Genomic DNA, 20,757 nt, shown 5'->3' with positions numbered 1-20,757 from the left:
CACCAGCTGTGCCGGCTCTGGCCCTGGGGGGCAGCCCGCCATCGACACACTCCACCTGCAGCCGCCCCGCCAGCACCATCGCCCACCCTGCGCAACCCCATGTAGAGAGGGCCCTGCTGCTCCCACAGCATGGGGGGCAGCCGGCCACTGCCGCCCCTCACACTCCCGCCCGCAGCACCCCCGCCGTCCCTGCCTCTTGCGCCCGCAGCCATTATTGTCCTAGCAGAGCCGAAGATCAAGAGAAACTGCTCCAGTCTCCTCCAGGTATCTTCGGAACTAACTAGGAGATGGTCTAGTTGGGTAGCAGGGAGGGGTGCTAAGTTTCTTCCAATTTGCCTTCGCTGCAGACAACTTACATGTGCAAAGTTTGCCGGCTGGGTGTTTTGGCGTGCTCAGCAGCAATTCCTATTGGCTTTTGAAAGCCAGTAGGGGGAGTAGCACAGCTCATGCAAAAGTTGAAAAAAAAAACCATCAAAAAAAGGTGCAGGAACGCCGTTCTGAGCGTTCTATGAGAAAAAAAAGGCCTGCAGATTAGTCTTCAAATATCGAAAAGGAGGACATGTAGGAGGACACTTTTCGAGGAAGGACAGAACTTACAAAAGGAGGACTGTCCTCCCTAAAGGAGGACGGTTGGTCACCTTAACTATAATAAGAAATTTAATAAAAGTAAACTAAATAACAATACTATGTATTATATTCCTTTTAAAAGTCTTCATAGACGAAAAATATCCAAAATATTTTATATGTAAAACCATGACAAATATGTAGCTTCAGTTCCTGTATAATCTCACAGAAATTAATTGTAGATGCATCTGCTCAAGATGTTTTTTTTAATTGAAAAGTTTTATACAAGTTTTTAACAATATCCCCCCCTAGAATAACCCCCTCCCTCCCTCCCCCCCCACTTCCCAGAGCTGGTTACAGGGTTACAATAAACAAGCTAATTCTAAATAAACTTATCCAACTATACAAATAACAAAATCAATAATGTGCTTTAACTCGAATACAAAACAAATTTAAGCAATTTTTTTTAAAAAAAACAAAAATAACAATATAAGCAATTCCAAATTAAAAATTAAAAAATATTCATAATCTAAATAATACTTTTTAATCCCATATCAACTCTAATCATAATTTATCCATTAAATCCCATATTTATTCTACATGTAATTTATCTATCTTCTCCACGCCGAGGTTTATCCATCTTCTCCATGCCGAGATGTATATTTCTTTTAAACAACCATTCATACATAATAAACACAAGATTTTCCCTCCAATATAACCCAACCAACAAACTTACATTCAATAAACTTGGCTCTTTGTTTTTTTTTTTTCCCCCATCCTTAAATAAATTTATTAATACCCTCCTACTTAGAAAGATTTAGCAAACCATTCATCTTAATCACTAAAATTCTCCCCAACAGAGATCATTAGAATTTAAATTCTTTTACACCTTTACCCATAATATCTCATAATTATTTTTATACACTTTAAATTAAAAAAAAATATAATATATACTCCCAAATATTTAAACTTTTCCACTAAATCAACACCTATTATTCTTTTTCTTTACATCTACATACTACACAAGTCATTCACTATTCCTTTAAAGCATACTAAATCAAACTACCAGCTAAACTAACATTTATTGTTCTTTTTCTTTACATCTACATATTACACGAATCATTCATTATTCCTTTAAAACATCTTCTATCTCAAAAAACTACTACAACAGTTCATCATTTCCTTTTCTTTATTCCAACATCCGCCTTCTGCTGTTCTTTTTCCTTATGTCTATAGGCTGCACGAGTCATTCTCGGTTTCTTTAAAAAATCTTCTGTCACAAGAGACTGCTGCAGAGGTTCAGCCTGTATGTCTCCTACATCCAATAACATAGCACCTTCAACCGGCTGCTCTTCCAACTTTTCTTCTATTATCTCAGGTCGTGAAGATGATGGAGAGCCCGCCTTCAAAACAGAAGTGTAAAAATCTTTTGCCTTTGAAATTATATTAAGTCTATAATACATCCCCGCATTTAATTCAGCACTATTCCAGCCGATATCTCCCATCTGAACTGGACCTGTTGTTTTTTGAACTCATCAGCCAAAAAAGTAAAATCCTTTCTTTTTCTAAGAATTTTTGAAGGTATTTCTTTTAAAATTCTAACATCTTGAGCTGCAATTTGAAATCTCTGCTTATAAAAAGCCTGTAAAATTTTATTACGAAGTGATCTCCTAGAAAAATAAATAACCACGTCTTGTGGCAAATTCCTCTGCCCTCGCAATCCTTGAATTAACCCTAAGATGCTCAAGATGTTTTTAAAGTAATAACATTTGTCACTGAATTGATTTATATACTTAAGAGTTTCGGAACAATACATATTCCTTTTTTTTACCTGAAGTGTATTTGTAATCACAAGAGTCTTGAAATGTAATATCTGTATTGGATTTCTACTATATTAATAAGATACTCTTAGGTAAGAAGAAAAAAATTAAAATTTAAAAAATTTAAAATTATTTTAATAAGTATTTAGCTTGATCTCTACTTAATTAATGTTTTTATTCCTTTGCTTATGTAAATAATACGTACATTATATTCAATGACCTCTTCAGTAAAATAAAAGACTTCTTATGCAAAATTAGGCAGAGAGTTCAAGCTAACTGATTTATTGAATTCTGCCAAAATAAAGGAATCTCCCCAGAATGCTTGTCTTCCCTTGGGAATAGATAGATAAGTTCCCATGGGGTTTGGAGGAGAAGGATCAGTCTTGGATCTCTTATGGCTGCACAACAATTCAAGGCTAATTTCCCCCTTGTTTTTTTTTCTCTGCCTGCCTGCCTGGGCATTTCCCAACAATTTGCTTATCTCACATTTTTCATTAATACTGTACAATCTTCCCTCTTAAGAAAGATTTGTTTTTTGACTCTATTTGATGAGCTTCATTGCTCATCATTTCATTACAGAGATGACACCTAAATGCCCATCAATAAAAGTACAAGCATAAATTAAGAACATTTTTTTTTCTTATTTGGGCATTATTGTCAACAGTATTAGTAATATAATGAAATTAATTTTAAAATGTTATCATCCCTAGTAAGAACTTGTTTAATATGATATTGAAGTGAATAACTTTTTTCACTGCAACTTTATTATGTTAAATTGTATAGCATTAGTTACAGGGGTTTTTTTGCCAGGTCTTCAGGTAGACAGTTAACCACTTGCAGAAGCAGGAGTTTTTATAATGCCATGTTTATGCACAAGGTAAAATTCTACTCATATGTACAAATGATTTGTGAATACTTGTTCAAGATAACCCATTAAATTGGCTTTATTTAAAATACTAATGAATCTCTGGTTCTGACACACTAATTGTTTTTTGTGAGAAAAGCTGGATTGGAGTCATAATAAAGAGCTGAAAATATGTGAGGAAATAATAAAGAGCTGAAAATATATGAGGAAAGTTACAATGGAGGAAACAACAGCTTAGGAAAGTAAGTCTTAACTTGCTTAGTTATTCCTATAAGACTGATACTCTGATACAGCTGAGGAAAGAAGTACAAGCAATAAACATAGGCATTCTAAGTGCTAAACTTTTTGTATATGCATTTTAGACTCTTATTATTATTCAGGTCACTAGTGATACAGGTTGCCAAACCCAAATCAAATAAAAATATATTTGATTCAATAAAAATAGTTTTAATCAAAGTCCTAAATATAATTAGGTTTTTAAACAAATGGAGGAAACTCAGTACCCTCATACTTCGAGCGACATCACTTCCTGCTCATTAAGACACAGGCGGCTCGTTAAGTGCACATGAGGTATCTCAAGGTGGGGAAAGCATGGGAGGCCTAGTGATGGAACAGGAATCCAAGGCCTCCTGACCCACTAAAATAACTCATGCTTCCGCCTCCCTTTTTGTTGCACTGGACTCACTTACCTTGAAAATGATCTGGAGCAGTCCTCTGAGGCCTGGATCTGACCTCCGTGAGGCATGCGGAAGCTTCCCCGGCCTCCATTCCGGGCAGCAACAGCTTAGAGCAGTCCTTCAAGGCCTGGATCAGACCTCCAGAGGCATGCAGAAGTCTCTCCCCGCCTCTGTTCCAGGCAGCAACAGTTTGGAGCAATCCTCTGAGGCCTGGATCCGGCCTCCACACAGAAGGCTCCTCTGGCCTCCATTCCAGGCAGCAAGGTCTTGGAGCAGTCCTCCAAGGCCTGGATCTGACCTCCAGTGGTATGCAGAAGCCTCCCCTGGCCTCCATTCCTGTCGGCTTGGAGGAGGCATCTGAGGCTCTGGGGACAACGGGTTCACTTCCCCCGGTGTGGTGAGCTCCCGTGGGCTGGATGCGGGTGCAAGGGGGCTGGCTTTCTCCCTCAGTTGAAGGCTTCGGGCCTGCCCTCAGGCAGAAAGGAGTTGGGGGCAGGAGTAGGAGACAGGCACTGCAAATACCTTTTCCACACAGAAGGAAAGTTTCTGAGGTTCATGATTTGATGCAACTTCAAATACTTGTGCAAGATCACAGACTTCAGAAACTTCCATTCTCGGCATGAAAAGCATTCCCAAGCTGACTTTCCTCTCGCCCAAAGGGAAAGAAACAGTGGCAGAGAGGATTTTTGCAAGGTGAGTCCGGCACGGCAGAAAGGGAGGGGGAAGCAGTTGTAAGGGGGGGAATAGGGTGAAGGTTGCAGAGCCTCTGCAGTCATTTGTAAGGGTGAACAACTGCCATGGTGCTGCAAGATTCATGATTTGGGGACTTGCTCATAAGCACTAGTGCAGTGTTTCTCAACCTTGACAATTTTAAGGCATGTGGACTTCAACTCCCAGAATTCCACAGCCAGCAATGCTCGTGGAATTCTGGGAGTTGAAGTCCACATGCCTTAAAATTGTCAAGGTTGAGAAACACTGCACTAAGGGGTCCTTGTCACGTAACTTCGAACAGGAGCTAAGTGAATCTTCATAATTTGGGGATTACCTGTATTATATCTAATGTAATAATGTTATATCTAATCCAGGGGTCTTCAAACTTGGCCCTTTTATGACTTGTGGACTTCCAGAATTCCTCAGCCAGACACGCTGGCTGAGGAATTCTGGGAGTTGAAGTCCACAAGTCATAAAAGGGCCAAGTTTGAAGACACCTGATCTAATCTCACTAGATTGGTCCATATAAAATTGTGATATTATCACTCTCCTATACTTGTTATTCTAGTTACAGAAAATAGGATAATGTGTAAAACCAGGTAACTGAGAAGAGATACCTATGTTCGGAATTGAGTTATACATTCTATGTTGTCATAGTTTTTCTCATTTATCTTGTTCCTATCACTGTAATAGCTACATTCAATTGACACAGCAGTGGCATAAAATCAGTCTTAGGGATCTAAACATGTTGCTTCATTATATATATGCTGAATATGTTTAAAATAAATTAATTGGGCACCCTGATAGTACCTGATTTTCAGAGAAGTTGTACATCTATGAACCTCATTCATAATGCAGGAAATAAACATTTCTTTATGTAGAAAAGCTATATAATCTCAATCACAAACTTTGGTTTTAAATTTTAAAACTGTCACCACCCTGCTTAGGTGTTTGGTGTTTCAACTTGAAATTACAGAATTTTTAAAGTATGCCAAGGAGATTGTGCTAGAGCTGTTTCTTTCCATTATTTCTCGTGTTTTACATTGTAGTTTCTAAAGTAAATTTAGATATAGTTTTGATAGACATTTATACAGTAGTTGATAAATAATTGGAGCAGAACCTGTATTTGAGTACACAAACAGTTTGAAGAGGATCTTAAAAGAACCTTGTGGAAGAAAGATGCTGAAATTTTTATTCTCTTACAGCTTCCTTGTTTTTTTTTTTTTTTTTTTTTTCCCAATTGGAACTGCACTTTCCATGTTTCTGGATCCATTGTAGGTAGTTCCCGATATATTGCTATGATTGGGACTGGAATTTTGGTTGCTAAGAGATGTAGTCATTAAACAAATCATCATGTGAGTGGACCTGATTTTACAACCACTTTTACTGCGGACATTAAAACCACAGTTGTTAAGTAAATCACATGATTATTAAGTGAACCATATGGTCATTAAACAAATCTAGCTTCTTGAGTTGATTTTTCTGTTGGAAGCCAGCAAAGAAGGTCGCAAATTGCAACCACATAACACAAGACACTGCAGCCATCAGAAATGCAAGCCAGTTGCCAAGTGCCTGAATTTTGATCAGGTAATGGAGGTAGTGCGATTGTCATAACTTTGAGGAGGAGTTGTAAGTTGCTTTTCCCAAGACCATAATAACTGCAAACCATCATTAAACAAATGGTTGTAAATCAAGGACTCCCTAGGATTGTCTGAAAGGGAATAGGAAGATTCAATCTTCTCTTGCTTGAAGAAAACAATCCTCTTATCCACCCCCTCTTTATATGTGAATGGGGTAGGCAATGAAAAAGAAAGATGTCCCCGCTACTGCTACATTTCCTATAGCTTTTATAAGCAATCCTCTTACTGTTCTGAAAATCAGTACCCTAATTAGGAGTTTGGCAACCCTCTGGAAAAGTGAAGACTCACTGCTTATCATATGGTAAAAGTGAGGTGTATTTGTGTAATACATTCATTTTTCTTCATATTTTCACTAGCTTTGTACTTGTTAATACTCATGCAGAAAACCCTAAAGAGTACTAATATCCACAAACCTATGTGAAGTTGATTATCTTTACACAAACATGTAAAATGCACTATAAAATATTCAATTGTGCTTAATTTTGTTTGTAGAGCCAGAATGAAGACTGGGGAGGTTTGTCTGAGGATATCTTATGATTAAGAACAATCTAAAGCCTTAGCGCTTTGGCCCCTACCTGTACAATTGGTAACTACCAAATTTACCTTTTAGTGGCATGGATTACATGAGTGCTTTGCAGAGGTTTGCACGTGTAAAAGAACCCTTGTCTGTTAAGCAAGAAAAAGAACAAAAAGTGATGAGTAATGGACTTATTCTTTGTCATATTTGCTTGACAGAATGGACATTTGCTTTGGATGTTCTGTCTTAACTTTATTTTTCATACTAACAGCATCAATTTTGAAGTGTGTGCTGCATGGTTTTGTTCTAATGATGTTAATCATTTTTGTATGCTGAAAGGCTTAAAAGATCCCCACATTAACCAATAAACAGATCACTGATCTTATAAAGTAGTTTAAACTATTTTCTGGAATACAGTATATATCATGACTTGCAGCAGAAAAAAGATGTGTGTTAAATATAGTTCAGTGTGTAAATGAAAGAAGCTGCAGTATTTTATAATTAATACATTAGTGAATTGCTGATATAAAAATTGTCTTAAGGAAAAATGATATACTAGTCCCAATTTATTTCAACATCTGAATTTCTTAAAATGTAATTGTGTAATTGCCATTTTAAATCCCATATTCCACAAAAAAGGGTGCACAAGGAAAAAATACGGTAATCATCTAAAAATATTTTAGTATATTTTACATTCAATTTGAATTTCTGTTCCTCTTAAATAATGTGGCTTAAATGCATTAATTAAAACTAACCATACTCAATCCTGCATTTAAAATGTTGATAAAGCAGAAATTATAACCATCAAATAAGCATGTGTATCAATAGATTTTAAATTATAGAACTTTACAAAAATGCTCTTTAATCAACCATAATGGCTTGGATACAAGGTTGCACGATTATACTTGAATGAGTAGCATCTTTCAGGTAAAATTCCCAAGCTTCTGGAATCGTTTTTCCAAAGTTGAAATAAGGACAAAACTTTTAAAATGTTGATAGCAAGTGCTCTAAACGTGACTCTCCATCAAAATCAATAAATTGACATAATAGATTATGTACTGATACAGTATGTGTAATTATGATTTACTGTGACTGTCTCATAAATGTGCATGTTTAAATACACAATTTAACTAAACCTAATTATAATTTTCTAAGTATAATTTTAACTGATTTTATAAAAAGTTGTTTGTGCTTTTCTTCATAGAAATCAATGTCATTTTAAACATATTAATAGGGGTTTAGTTGTGGACTGATAGTATGTACTAAAGAGAGTCTTAAATGTGATCAGCATGTTAACATGAAATTTGCCTCTATCAGCAGTGTTGGTCTCATAGTGATTTAATATTTCATCAAGATTCTGAGGTATCTTATGTTTTAAAGTTATCCTACCAGATCAGGTTAAGGACAATTTAACAGTCATTTAATTTTGTTAAAAGGATATCTTATATATTTATAAAATGGACAAAAAGATTCTCGGCTCTGTTCAGATCAGGAGGAATCCTTGTGCAATGACCCAGGGCCCCAAACGGAGGCAAAGCAATTAGCTGGTCAGAGCAATTGTCTTTGTAAGCACTGCCAACGTTCACCCAACAGCCCCCACATATGGTGGCACAAGTTCATTAAAACAGTCAAAGAAGTTAAACAGTTCTTTAAAGTAAAACAGATAACAAACAAAGTATGATCTTTTCAACGTCCAGCTTGCCTGTAACCTGCAAACTGCAAAACTGAGGACAGCAAGGAGAACTCAGCAGGAAACAAACTTGATCCAAAATACAAAGAGTCCAGGTACAAGAGCTCACATCACAAGAGTTCATGTTTGTTCCCGGCAAATGCCCCACCCCATAGCATCTCCTTAAATCCTACTCCCCAGATGTGCCTTGTGGAGTGGGGCATGACGCTCTCCTCCTGAGCAAGTGAGCAAGTGTTCCTTCCTCCTCTCTGCTCTCCTTGCTCTGGGATCTGGTGGGGAGGGGCCTTGCTCCTCGCCTGAGCTCTGCCTTCCCTGTTCCAAACTTGAAGGGCCCTGGCCTGCTTCAGCCTGCTCCTCCCCACAGTCCTCCGAAGCCACAGACACCCCCTCCTGGGCCTCAATGGGGAACTCAATGTCATCCTCAGAGTCAAACTCAGAGGGAGGCATGACACCTTATACAGTTTCTGCATCCTAAAATATTTCACTTATTTTTAATCTCCCATATTAAATTTCCAAGGACACGTGTTGAAGGATAAAGACAATAAAATTGAAACAAAAAGGACACGAGCAATATAAACAAGAGAAATGCCTCCCACTATTAATTCAACAAAGAATTTGAAGTAGGCATTGTGACCTATACTGTGACAAGAATATTGATCATTCTGTTTTCTTTTTCTCACATTTTTCCAAGTATCATCAAGGCATATTTGTCAGGAATAGATGGAAGTATTTCAATTTCTTGTTGGATAAATGCCTGCATTTAAAATGTGAAAGCATAGCTTCCTTTTTAAACTATGAATACTTCCAGTAAGGTCAGAACAGCATTGGAAGCCTTCTGGTAATATTAAAATCTTATTTTGAAATCATTGTTTTGCACACCCCTTTTCTTACATTTTATATTTTTCCTAGTGAGTAAGAACATTTATAATGGATAATTTAACTTCTGTCCATGACAACTGAGCTTAATGTGTTGAATTATTTATTTTTATTAAGGAAATTTTATTTGACTTCATGAGATTACTTTATTAAAACTAGAACTACAAACAGTAATCTGACCTAATAAAAAGTGTAGTACTGTAGATGATTAAAATTTATTACAGTCATGGATTGGCATTAAGGTATAGAATTATTTGGTTAGCAAAGAATACAAGAAAACAAGTAACTGCACCTTCTTCACAGCTATTTTATGCTTTTTCCACATATGGCTTTTGTAAGAATATAATTAAATAGGCTTTTTTAGCTTCCTTTTTTCTCAACATAGATATAAAAGTAACTATAAGTGTTCTAGAACAGCCTGCTTGATGAAGTTAAGAATGCAAAACTTAGTTCATGGTGTTGCTAATTAAATAAAACAAAGATTTAGAAGGCTGCACGAGCAGGGCTTATATCAGTGGTTCTCAACCTTTCTAATGCCGCGACCCCATAATACAGTTCCCCAAGTTGTGGTGACCCCCAACCACTTATACATCACCGGGTGCCAGGGGCGTGGCCAAAGAAAAGGGGAAAAAATGGCGGACAGCCTTGTTTGGCGACCCCCGTGAAATGGTCGTTCGACCCCAAATGGGGTCCCGACCCACAGGTTGAGAACCACTGGCTTATATACATTCACATTTCTATAGAAGACATATTCATCTGGCCTAATTGCCCATGGAATTAGTTAATTCAGATACAGAATTCACTCCCATCATCTTGAGGGTTATTAAAAACCATGCCTTTTCCATTGGTGTTTCTCAATTGCTCCAACAAGTTGATTTCCAAGATGACTTGTAGAGTTCAACTGTCTCTGAAAGTATATTATTTATCCCACATTTTATCATAGGCCCCTGCACAATACTTACTTAGATGCTCTTCACTTCACTACATTTTTAATGAAGGAAAGGTTATGAAATTAGTTTCTTCAGGTTTAAAATAAGAGCCTTAACTCTAAGCTTGTCATATTTCTAGCTATTTGTATTTATTATATATGGTACCTAGAAACTTGGGGTATTTCATTAAGAATAAAACTGCATCTTTTTACTGCAGTAGGGTTTTGCAATTTTCTGATTGAATGTATTTTGCTGGTTTCCACCCATTGTTTCTACTTTTCAAGATCTTTTTGAATCTTTATATTATCATTTGTTTGTTATGTGTCCTAACTTTGCTTCATCTATTCATGTGATAAGTATATGTTTTAACCCTTCATCCAAGCACTTTTATATATGTAGAACAACTCAGCGGTAGACTGGAGCTTTATAGTATGCCACTTGATACTTGTTTCCATCTTAATATGAAGTCATTAATGTAATATGATTGTTCAGCTAGCTCTCTATATTTTACTTATTTATCCTGTCTTTATTATTTTTTATAAATAACACAAGATGGCAAACATACCTAATACTCCTTCCTCCTGCTATTTTCCCCTCAACAACAACCCTGTGTGGTGAGTTGGGCTGAAAGTGACCTATGCTGGTACTGTTTATAATCATAGCATGTCCTGATCACATTTTGTTTCTTTATTATCATTCTCTACTAGAATCTTATGGAAGACTTTGTTGAATACTTTTCTAAAGGCAGGGTGTGCTGTGTCCACTATGTTTCTATGCTAATTGAATTGGTCACTCTTAAAAAAAGGGAAAAGTCAAGACATTCATCAGGATGGTATAGCATGATTTATTCTCATTAAACTTGTGCTAGCTCCTGCTTACAAACCAACTGCTGAATAATCTGTTTCTCACTTTTGCCCTGTATTATAGTCAAGCTGTCTGGTCTCTAGTTACCAGTTATCTTTTTGAAGATATTTATAACCAATTTCTTTAGTTATCGCTCCTTTTTTGGGGTCTGACAACTAAACAAAGTAGGAATAGAGGAACTCTGCCCTCTTCTTGCTATAATTGGAATAGTACGCAAGTGTTCTTGGGGCTGTCCTTTGGCCTGGTGATTTCTGACCATGGGTTGCTCCCTAATACTACTTTAAGCTTGTAGAGATTGACTCTCCTCAAATTTAGTGTGCTTGTATTGTGCTCTAGTTTCTCTTTCTACAATATCTTGAGCCTCCTGGAATTATAATCACTTCCTCCCATAATTCTTACTGCTTTTATCTTGTCCACTAATTCTCTGTTGGTTTGGAATAGATCTGAAAAAGCAAAACAGAGATCTCTGGGGGATTCTTGACAACTTATAATCTTTCTCTGAAAGTTCTGAAATAAAATGATAAGGCAGTGAGATATCTGCAATTTTCTTGGCAAGATTTCACAATTGGCTTGCCATTGCCTTCTTTCAAACTGTGAGTGACCAGCCAAAAGTCACCCAGCTGTATTTAGGCCTCAGGGTCTCCTGGTTTCTTGCCTAGTGCTTTAATCTCTTGGCTTTCAAGTGTATAAAAAGGCAAGTGGAGCTCAGAGGTCACATCCCTGCTTGCTTTTTACAATTTTTGAACTGACAGTGTTACAATGAAATAAAAGAATAATCGAAGAATTCCATCAGAATAAAATTCAAAATGTTTTGAGTATTCTGACCATAAGAACAATGGGAATTCAAGACAAGCTCATTGTTCTCTTGCTTTGATTCAAGCACTAGAGGAGGTAGCTGTTCATTCTGGTCCATTTTTTTCAAAACAATTGGTCAATAGGGTAATTCTTAATTGTGATATATTTTAAAATTTCATTGCTTCTAAGTAAAAGCAGCAAATGACTTGGTTATGGAAAAAGCTCTTAGCACTGGGTTGTCATAAGATATAACTTTCTCAGGAATTACTATTTATAAACCAACTTTATAAATCATCTTGTTAGTTTAAAAGTCTTGATGCTTTTAAGGAATGTCTCAAGAGCTGATTTCTTTTCATTCTATCCTTTCTTGGAAACTCTCCATATCGGTTTGGTAAGTCCAAAATAAGAAAACTTGTCCAAGTTACTTTTCTGAATTGGAATCTATACATCCAAGTCACCATTTTGATTTATTATTTGTGTGCTCCTTTAGCTATTAAAACATCAATTGGTTTCATTTGTAAATTCTGCATAACATCTTTGTCAATTTTTTTTGTTTGTGTGCCGCCTCTCCCGTTAGATCCTTCTTGTATCCTGTCATTTTTAAACCCATATCCAAAACATCCCGATTCTCAGTTGCATCTTCTTCTATTTCCTCTTTTGAATCCATTTTATACTGTTGGATAATCTAAAAAGAAAATTCTGAATATATTGTTGCCAAATATCCTTAAATTCCTCCAGATTTAAAATACTTCTTTCTATTCTGTAATAGAAGGTCTTTTCCTTTAATTATAACCTTTCTACTTGCTTCTAGTAACCAACCACCAAGGTCTCCTTTTTTCATGCTTTTCCCAATCCACAAAATTTTCCCAGGGAAAGATTTCTTGCACTTAAAATTCAAAATCTTCATACATTTTAATAGGATTTTAAACTAACCACAGAAATATTTTTATAATTATTTCATAATCTTATTTTGAGTTAATCTGGATCCTTAGTCCATTTAAAACCTTTCCAAAATTAGCATTCCAATTACGTTTTTGCTGCTTAGTTTCAAATAATAAAGTTTTTAAGTTCTTACTTAAAACTTATATGAACCTTCTATATCTGAGGATTGAAGGAAGAGCACCTAGTGTAATAAAACTTGTCCTTCTGAAGGCTTTTAATAACCATAAAACAATTTTCAAACCATTTCCAATGAAAATAATTAAGGAAGGTGAACCCAGTGTCTCTTGAAGACTCTGAACCATGGCTTGGGCAAAACTGACTCTCCTGGCTCCCAGAATTCTAAAACCTACTGGAGACTGCTCTTTTATAATCTTGTTGCAGGAAAACACTATGGGCATCCAAATTCTCTCCCTAATCCAGAAAGGAGTTTGGGGAGGAATTGGCTCCTTTTTCCACTGTGGTTGTGGGCTATGCTCTTGCAAGTTGTCTTCAGTTCACCATGCCCCTTGGAATATTTTCAAATGGCAGCTTCCCTTGTTCTGATTCCAAAAAGAAACTTTAGTTTCAAATCCTATTTTATTGTTTATATATTTTATATATATTTCTATTGTTTATATTTATTATATATGCAATCTCCATCTTTATTATTTTAATAAATGATACAAAGTGATAAATATACCTAATACTCCTTCGTCTTTTCCCCATAGTAACAAATCTCTGACAGAGAATGACTGGCCTAAGCCAGCTTTCATGCCTAAAGTGGGACTAGAACTCAGTCTCCTGGTTTCTAGCTAGAAAGACGCTAAAAGTTGCACATGAGTTTGATTTTTAGCAGATAAAATTGAGAATTGTTCAATTTTGATTATACATGATGCAGATAATTTATTTTCACTTTTGAACCATTCCATAGAAATGTTTAACCTACAATTCTTAATATTTTCATAAAACAAATTAAGAATAATATAAATGAATACATTAATCACCAAATGGTGTTATTTAACTACTTGTAGTTAAAAACCTGAGCATCCATGAAGTGAAAATCTATATTAAGGCGATGTAGTTATTAGGCCAAATAGATAAACTGAAGGAAAAAAATGTATTCCTGCTGTACCAGTTTATAAGCATTGAAAGAATGTGGAGAAGACAGCACATAAGCAAATTAGGCAGGTGGAGAGTATTTAATTTTATGAATTTGGATATATTAATCACAATGTATTGGGGAGGACAAAGATAATTGAATATTTATGTTCATATGATGTCTGGGAAAATGTACTTTTACAATTTGCCAAGTTAACAGAAATTTATAACATGTTCTCCATTGAATGAATTAATCTCAGAGTATCTGTTTTAGCAAAACTTTCTATTTCATTATTTTCTGGGAAACCTATATTTCTGAGATAGACTTATAGAAATATTCATAGTTAGCATTAGATATTGATTATTATGCTTGAAAACCTGCACATTCTTATATAGAGAAAAAAAGATAAAGTATCTGTAGTTGTTTGTAGAACTAGGTTTATGAATGATGTAATTATTTTGCTCCTAAGATAAGCACAAAAAAATGTAGGAAATTAATGATGCCAGTTCTCCATCCCTGGGTAGTTGGATTAACAGCTAGCTGGCCTGGAATGTTAATACAGGTAGTTTTAAAGCAGCTTAAAAAGAATGAGTTTATTGTTATGATTGCAGCCCTTAAAATATGATTTATAATTGCACCATTGAAGAAAAATGAAATTTGGACATAAATTAATTGTGGTCTACATACATTGCCATAAAATTCAGTAATTGTACAATTGGATATTGATACATCAGAAACATCTTTGAAATAGCTTGTTCGAAGTGTAAAGTGCATATGCATTCTATTTTCTCTAATGAAATATACTGTTGTGCAAAAAATGATGGATGTTTGGCAGTAACTGTGTACACATCAATCCTTACAATCCTTAGTTTAAAGCAAACCACCCAGGATATTAAATATAGTTTGTTAAATCATCCATTACAATAAAAATATCTTAAACCTCTATCATCATTATTACATAATTCCAAAGATCAGAATAGAGAAGAATGGAAGTAATAGAAATCCATTTGTTTTATTAAATGCATGCTAACTTCTGTACTATTTATAAAGAATATACATTTCTTTTATAGCCACGTCATGAATACTTTAATGTCCCAGTATATTAAATGACTTCATTCATCATGCACACAGAGAGGCACTAGACCTGGCTTTCTTATGGCAGAACATTTTTCCTCAGCTTGGTGAATCCAATCATCTTGAACAAACTAGTGTATATCACAGTTGTGTGTTTTGTTTTTGCTGTTTGTATTTTTCTTTGTCCTGCCATTTACAATGTTTGTTTTTCTTCATATGTTTTGTCAGCATGCTGTAATTTTGTTGTTAAACTATTTAAATCTATCTCATTAGCACTTGACATAGCATGTAAAATTCCAGCTTGAAATACTTTGCTTAGCCTCAATCTATCATTTAAGCATTTAACCAAATTCAAAATATATATAAATCTAATTTATGCAGCTAGCACATAGAAATCAACTGATATTAACGTATACATTTTATCCCACTAAACAAAATGTTTTCCAAATAGCGCCTTCTACACTTACCATGAAAAACAACCCTGAAGGCCACAAATTGTTATACATATATATTAAACAGATTTGCTTCACTGCTAACTAAGTTTAAAAAATAAGTACATTGATCTTGTATTCTCTAAACTATGCATAAGGTATTCCTTCTGCATGCAAAATCTTTTTTTCATTAATTTCAATATTTTAGAGTAGACTTATGTGGATATCTTCAGTGCATGAATGGAGCTGATCCAAATGTTACAATAGCAATAAAAATGTTCATAAATGTATAGAAGCAACTACCAAAGTATATGACTAAAAAAACCCTCTTGATTTCATTTTAAAACAAAAAGTCATAATAAAAAGGAAGACATGACTGCTGTTACAAAGTTAGGCTTTCAAAATGGCTTTTAAAAAAAATAGAAAATGGTTTCTGCAACACGATTAAATACAGATAGAGCATACTAGAGAGAGTCATTATTTCAAACACGGGATTAACGTCATTTCCCATTACCTCTGGGAAGCATGCAAGAAGCATTTATATTGCAGATCTCTCTCTCCCTCACTGTGAATGTATATGGTTTTGCTTCTCTGAATGTACATGGTAAATGCTGCTTTGCATTCTTTTAATGTCTGGCTCTTTAAACTGCAGCAAATGGAGTGCTGATGATGGTGCAGTATTGTTGCACCTTTATGTATGCTTGTAAATTTATCTGCATGCTTGTAATTACTGTGAATTTTTGGGGGCATGTCTGTAATAAACTATTGCATGCACTTCTCATGTGACTGGCTTTTTCCCCCCTCCATTTCTTTGCTGTGAAATAATTCATATTTGTGGAATTTACCTTAATTCTGATTTGCAGACATAACATAGGAAATCCTTCTGATAAAAGATAAAACTTTGCTATTTTAAATAGTTGCACATTCACAAAGAGCTATTGTTTATACACCTTGAATGGTACAGCTACTTTCCCCAAGTGGTATTTGAGATGCGGACTTATTAAGGGTATGCTGCATCATTCTCATAGTACATTATTAGAAGTATAAAACACATTTTTTAAAAATACTATGATACAAAAATGCATACAGTAATAAGGGTATGCAGGTTCTTATTAGAAAATATAGTATATCTTCATTATATTATGCTGGCCTATGACCATAATAAAGATTAAATTTGATTTAGACGTCACATAAAAAGATCTATTAGTGCAGGTGAAATCCAGTTGTATTTCATTTATCGGATTACAGCTCTAACTTTCATGAGAAATTGCCAGAATCAAGTGGCAACCTTCTTGAAAGGGAGCCATTGGTAATCTTTCCTTCTCTAAATCAATCTTGTTTTTGGAAGTTTGCATAATGAATGAGGATGCAATCTCTGGTAGTGAATCTGCTGAATGATGAATCTTCAGAATCATGAATCTAATAAAAACTTATTTTTCATAACAAAATTAGTTCAATCCTCTATATAAAATTTATATATGTCAGCAGAGAACAATATCTGCTAGTTATTAATACAATTCAGAGATGTTACAATAGTGCCTTCATTTTGGGAATTAAGATTTTTTTTTAATTTATATCTGCCTTTACTATTTTTTAAATAACTCAAGATGGCAAACATATCTAACATACCTCCACTTCATATTTTCCCCACAGCAAAAATTGTGACCTGACTGAACTGTTCAGATTTCGTTGTTTGTTTATTTATTTATATCTGCCTTTACTATTTTTAAATAACTCAAGATGGCAAACATATCCAACTTACCTCCACTTCATATTTTCCCCACAGCAAAAATTGTGAGGTGATTGAATTGAACTAAAAGAGTACCTGGCCCAAAGTCATCCTGCTGGCTTTTATGGCTAAGGCAGGACTTGAACTCACGTTTCAATTTCTAGCCTGGTGCCTTACTAGACCAAACAGGCTTTCATGTTCTTGTATATTTGTTACATTTATGTGGAAATATTGCTAAAATTCTGATTTTCTTTCTTTTTGGCTATACCTTTTTTAGGATGCTAAAGTAAGTGTTTTTATACAAAAATTACTGGCTGTGCTTTGAGTATATTGATATAAGGAAAATATAACTTGCTTTGACATTTTATTTGAAATTGAACATTTAAAACAATCATTAACTTCACTAGCATAGAAATAACATTTTAATTGGCCTTTACAATTATTCTCTAAAGATTTATCCGTATTTGTTAAATTATCTACAATTAATTTTATCTAAAATACTATTTCTTTGGTTGAATTCCTTAATAAGGTCAAACATTCATTCTTATCAAAGTGGCTAGTGCCTGTGGGAGTTGTTCAACTTTATGTAGGTTGCCTTCTCTCTTTTATGGTACACCAAAGCATTTCACATAATAGAAACTGTTTCCAGTCTACTCAGTTGACTAAGGAAAGGAGGGAAGAATTACAGAAAATGGGGAATATCAATTACAGTTATTTTTAAAAAGGTGAGATGTAACTTCCTGAAATTCATTAATTCTTAATATATCTAGCTTGGCAGAAGCAAAAAAAAATAAAAATCTGTTAATTGTCTATTTTCTTTCTCCACAGGAAGCAGAGACCCCTCGTAGTGTTCTTGAAGAGATTGGACTGACATAAATCTTTTTTTATGTCTTTACAGTGGCCCATATAAGTGTAAATGTTCACTGCCTCCATTTAATGTTAGTTAATGGTGTTATGATGCTATTTGTCAGTATTATTGTTCTGCTAAGCTACTTATATTCAGGTTTATGAGCAAAAAATAATTATTATAAAGTTGAAAAAGGGAACAAAGTTTTTAAATTGGGGAAGGGGATTTCACAGCAATTTCAGCCACATTAGTTTTAAATTATTGAGTCATGACAATTTCAGTAATTATTTTTTTGTGAATTACTTTGTTAAAACACAATGTATCCAATACTGTAGATTGTGTTATATCCTGAAAACTATTACATGTGGTGAAATGTGTTAACAAAAGAACTTGGCTTTGTATAGCCAAAGACTTTTATTAAGTCATTTTAGGTTGTCACAGATGATTAAACAAGTATTTACAGCTGTTTTATTTATACCAAAGAATTATATCAAGATCTGCAAATCAAACTGTTGTAAGCTGTCATGGCAGATTCATTTCTAAGAATTCAGTTATAAACATTATAACAATTCCTTGGAGTGAAATTCTAACTTGATTTAATATTTTGCAAAGGAATGTAAATTGAAATTATATAAAGTGTGTTACTTTTTATAAGCGTAAGTACTGAAATATTCTTTTCAAAAGGATAAATTCAGATATTGAAACACATTTGACAAAAAGGAATTGTTAGAAAATATCTACTTGTTACCAGTATTATATGCTGTGTTTTTGAAGTCAATCTGAACAGGTACATTACTAATTGTAGTTGCCCATTAATATTATTCCACCATAGATTCTAGATTTAATCATAGTGCATTGTGGACGCAGCAGAGAAGCAAACCTTACAACATGCCTTTGCTCAGCTTGTTCAGTTTTGACTACCATGGTATGCATATGCATTTTTATGGTGTAGTACGTATCAAACAAAATAGAATTTTTAAATATGCATAGGATCAGACTGCATGGATATTACAAAGCAATAGTTTGTTATCCTCATGTGCATTTTGCTAAATATTCTGTAATGTGTTTGAAGCAAACTTTGTTCAGAGCATTTTATTTCTGGAAGTAGGTTGCTTTACATATATTTGTGTGTGGGTACATAGACTTCTACTAAATTGCCTTCTAGTGCATCAATTTGATTAATTGATATTCTCAAATATTGTAAGGCATTAATATAAGTAATGTTACATCAGAAATATTATTATATCATACTGAGTCCAATAGAATGTTATGGAATTAGTAATGATTACATGAAGTACATACACTGGAGTCCTATGTTTAACTTAATGGGAACTGGAAGAATGAAGTTCACATGGCATTAGAATGATCCATTTGCTATGTGTGAGGTTGAAATTGGGTGGAATTACTTGACATTTTAAAATATCAAAAACAATTTTTATGCATTCAAACCATGTTTAAAGTCTGCACTGTTGCCTTGTGTGTTTGTTTAAAAAAGCTTTGTGGTGTAAGATAAGCTGTGTAGTATATCACACTGGTTTAGTTGTAATAAATGTCCATTTTTACTCCATTATTGTGCCTGTGTATTCAAAAACTTACAGAATGTTTGTGTCAGCACAATACTTTACTAAATAGTCCAAAATACTAATATTGCCTTATTTTAAAGGTAAGTTACTCAAACATTATATAAATCATTGTAGGAGTAAGTTAACAGTCAATTTCTTTAAAAAGTAATGGGGCTGCTCAACATCAGCTCATTTCTGTTATGCCAGTGCATGGAAGTAATCTGTAGCCATTTGCAATGATAAATATATGGACTCTATATGTATGATACAGCTTTACATATTTGGAAATAAAGCAATGTTAAACTTACTGATACCAGTTTCTGAAAACTGAAGTACAAAATTGCCAACTAAGACCCATGTTAGTCTATGGTAGCCAAACGAGTTTCGTAACACCTCTTGAAATTTTATTATAAACTTTCGTGAGCTAAGGTCACTTCATTGATAATAGAGTAGCTTAACTGATAAAGGATTTAAATGCATAGGAATGAGGCAATCAATAAAAATGTAGGTGCAAATCGCAAAGTCTATGTCTTATAAGGAAAATGAACACTGGGCACTAACTAACAAAATGAAATTCAATGGTGAAAAAAGCAAGGTTCTACATTTAGGCAAGAAAAACCAAATGCACAAGTACAGCATAGGTGGCACCATGCTCAATAGTAGTAACTGTGAGAGGGACCTCGGAGTCCTAGTAGACAATCACTTAAATATGAGCCAGCAGCGTGCTGCAGCTGCCAAAAAGGCCAACACAGTGCTAGGCTGCATTAACAGAGGGATAGAATCAAGATCACGTGAAGTATTAATACCACTCTTCAATGCCTTGGTAAGGCCACACTTGGATTACTGCATCCAGTTTTGGTCACCACGATGTAAAAAAGATGTTGAGACTCTAGAAAGAGTACAGAGAAGAGCAACAAAGATGATTAGGGGACTGGAGGCTAAAACATATAAGGAACAGTTGCTAGAATTGGGTATGTCTAGTTTAACGAAGAGAATGACAAGGGGGGACATGATAGCAGTATTCCAATATCTCAGGGGCTGCCATAAAGAAGAGGGAATTAAGCTATTTTCCAACGCACCTGAAGGCAGGACAAGAAGCAATGGGTGGAAACTAATCAAGGAGAGAAGCAACCTAGAACTAAGGAG

At 34.8% G+C, this 20,757-nt stretch overlaps 1 protein-coding gene across 5 annotated transcripts in view; it reads left to right on the top strand.

The window, feature by feature from the left end:
• The window catches only part of AP1S2 (adaptor related protein complex 1 subunit sigma 2), a 46,591-nt gene extending 26,975 nt beyond the window's left edge, over positions 1-19,616 (top strand). The window contains exons 5-7 of one of the 5 annotated variants that reach the window (XR_005556331.1): positions 6,770-6,863; positions 17,480-17,488; positions 18,031-19,616. Coding sequence is in view for 4 of the 5 variants with exons in the window: in XM_039339873.1 (XP_039195807.1) it covers positions 17,480-17,488; positions 18,031-18,078 (57 nt within the window). In the remaining variant the exon portion in view is untranslated. Of the gene's footprint in view, positions 1-6,769; positions 6,864-15,038; positions 16,255-17,479; positions 17,489-18,030 lie in introns of those variants that run through there. The other 4 variants (XM_039339873.1, XM_039339875.1, XM_039339874.1 and 1 more) reach the window with 4 other exon arrangements.
• Positions 19,617-20,757: the final 1,141 nt, after the last annotated feature.

The sequence above is a fragment of the Crotalus tigris genome, unplaced genomic scaffold (assembly GCF_016545835.1).
Source record: "Crotalus tigris isolate CLP2741 ecotype Arizona unplaced genomic scaffold, ASM1654583v1 scf7180000017740.3459589, whole genome shotgun sequence".
Lineage (NCBI taxonomy): Eukaryota > Metazoa > Chordata > Lepidosauria > Squamata > Viperidae > Crotalus > Crotalus tigris.
Note: the sequence above shows the minus strand (reverse complement) of the source record. Positions and strands in the feature narration are given on the sequence as shown.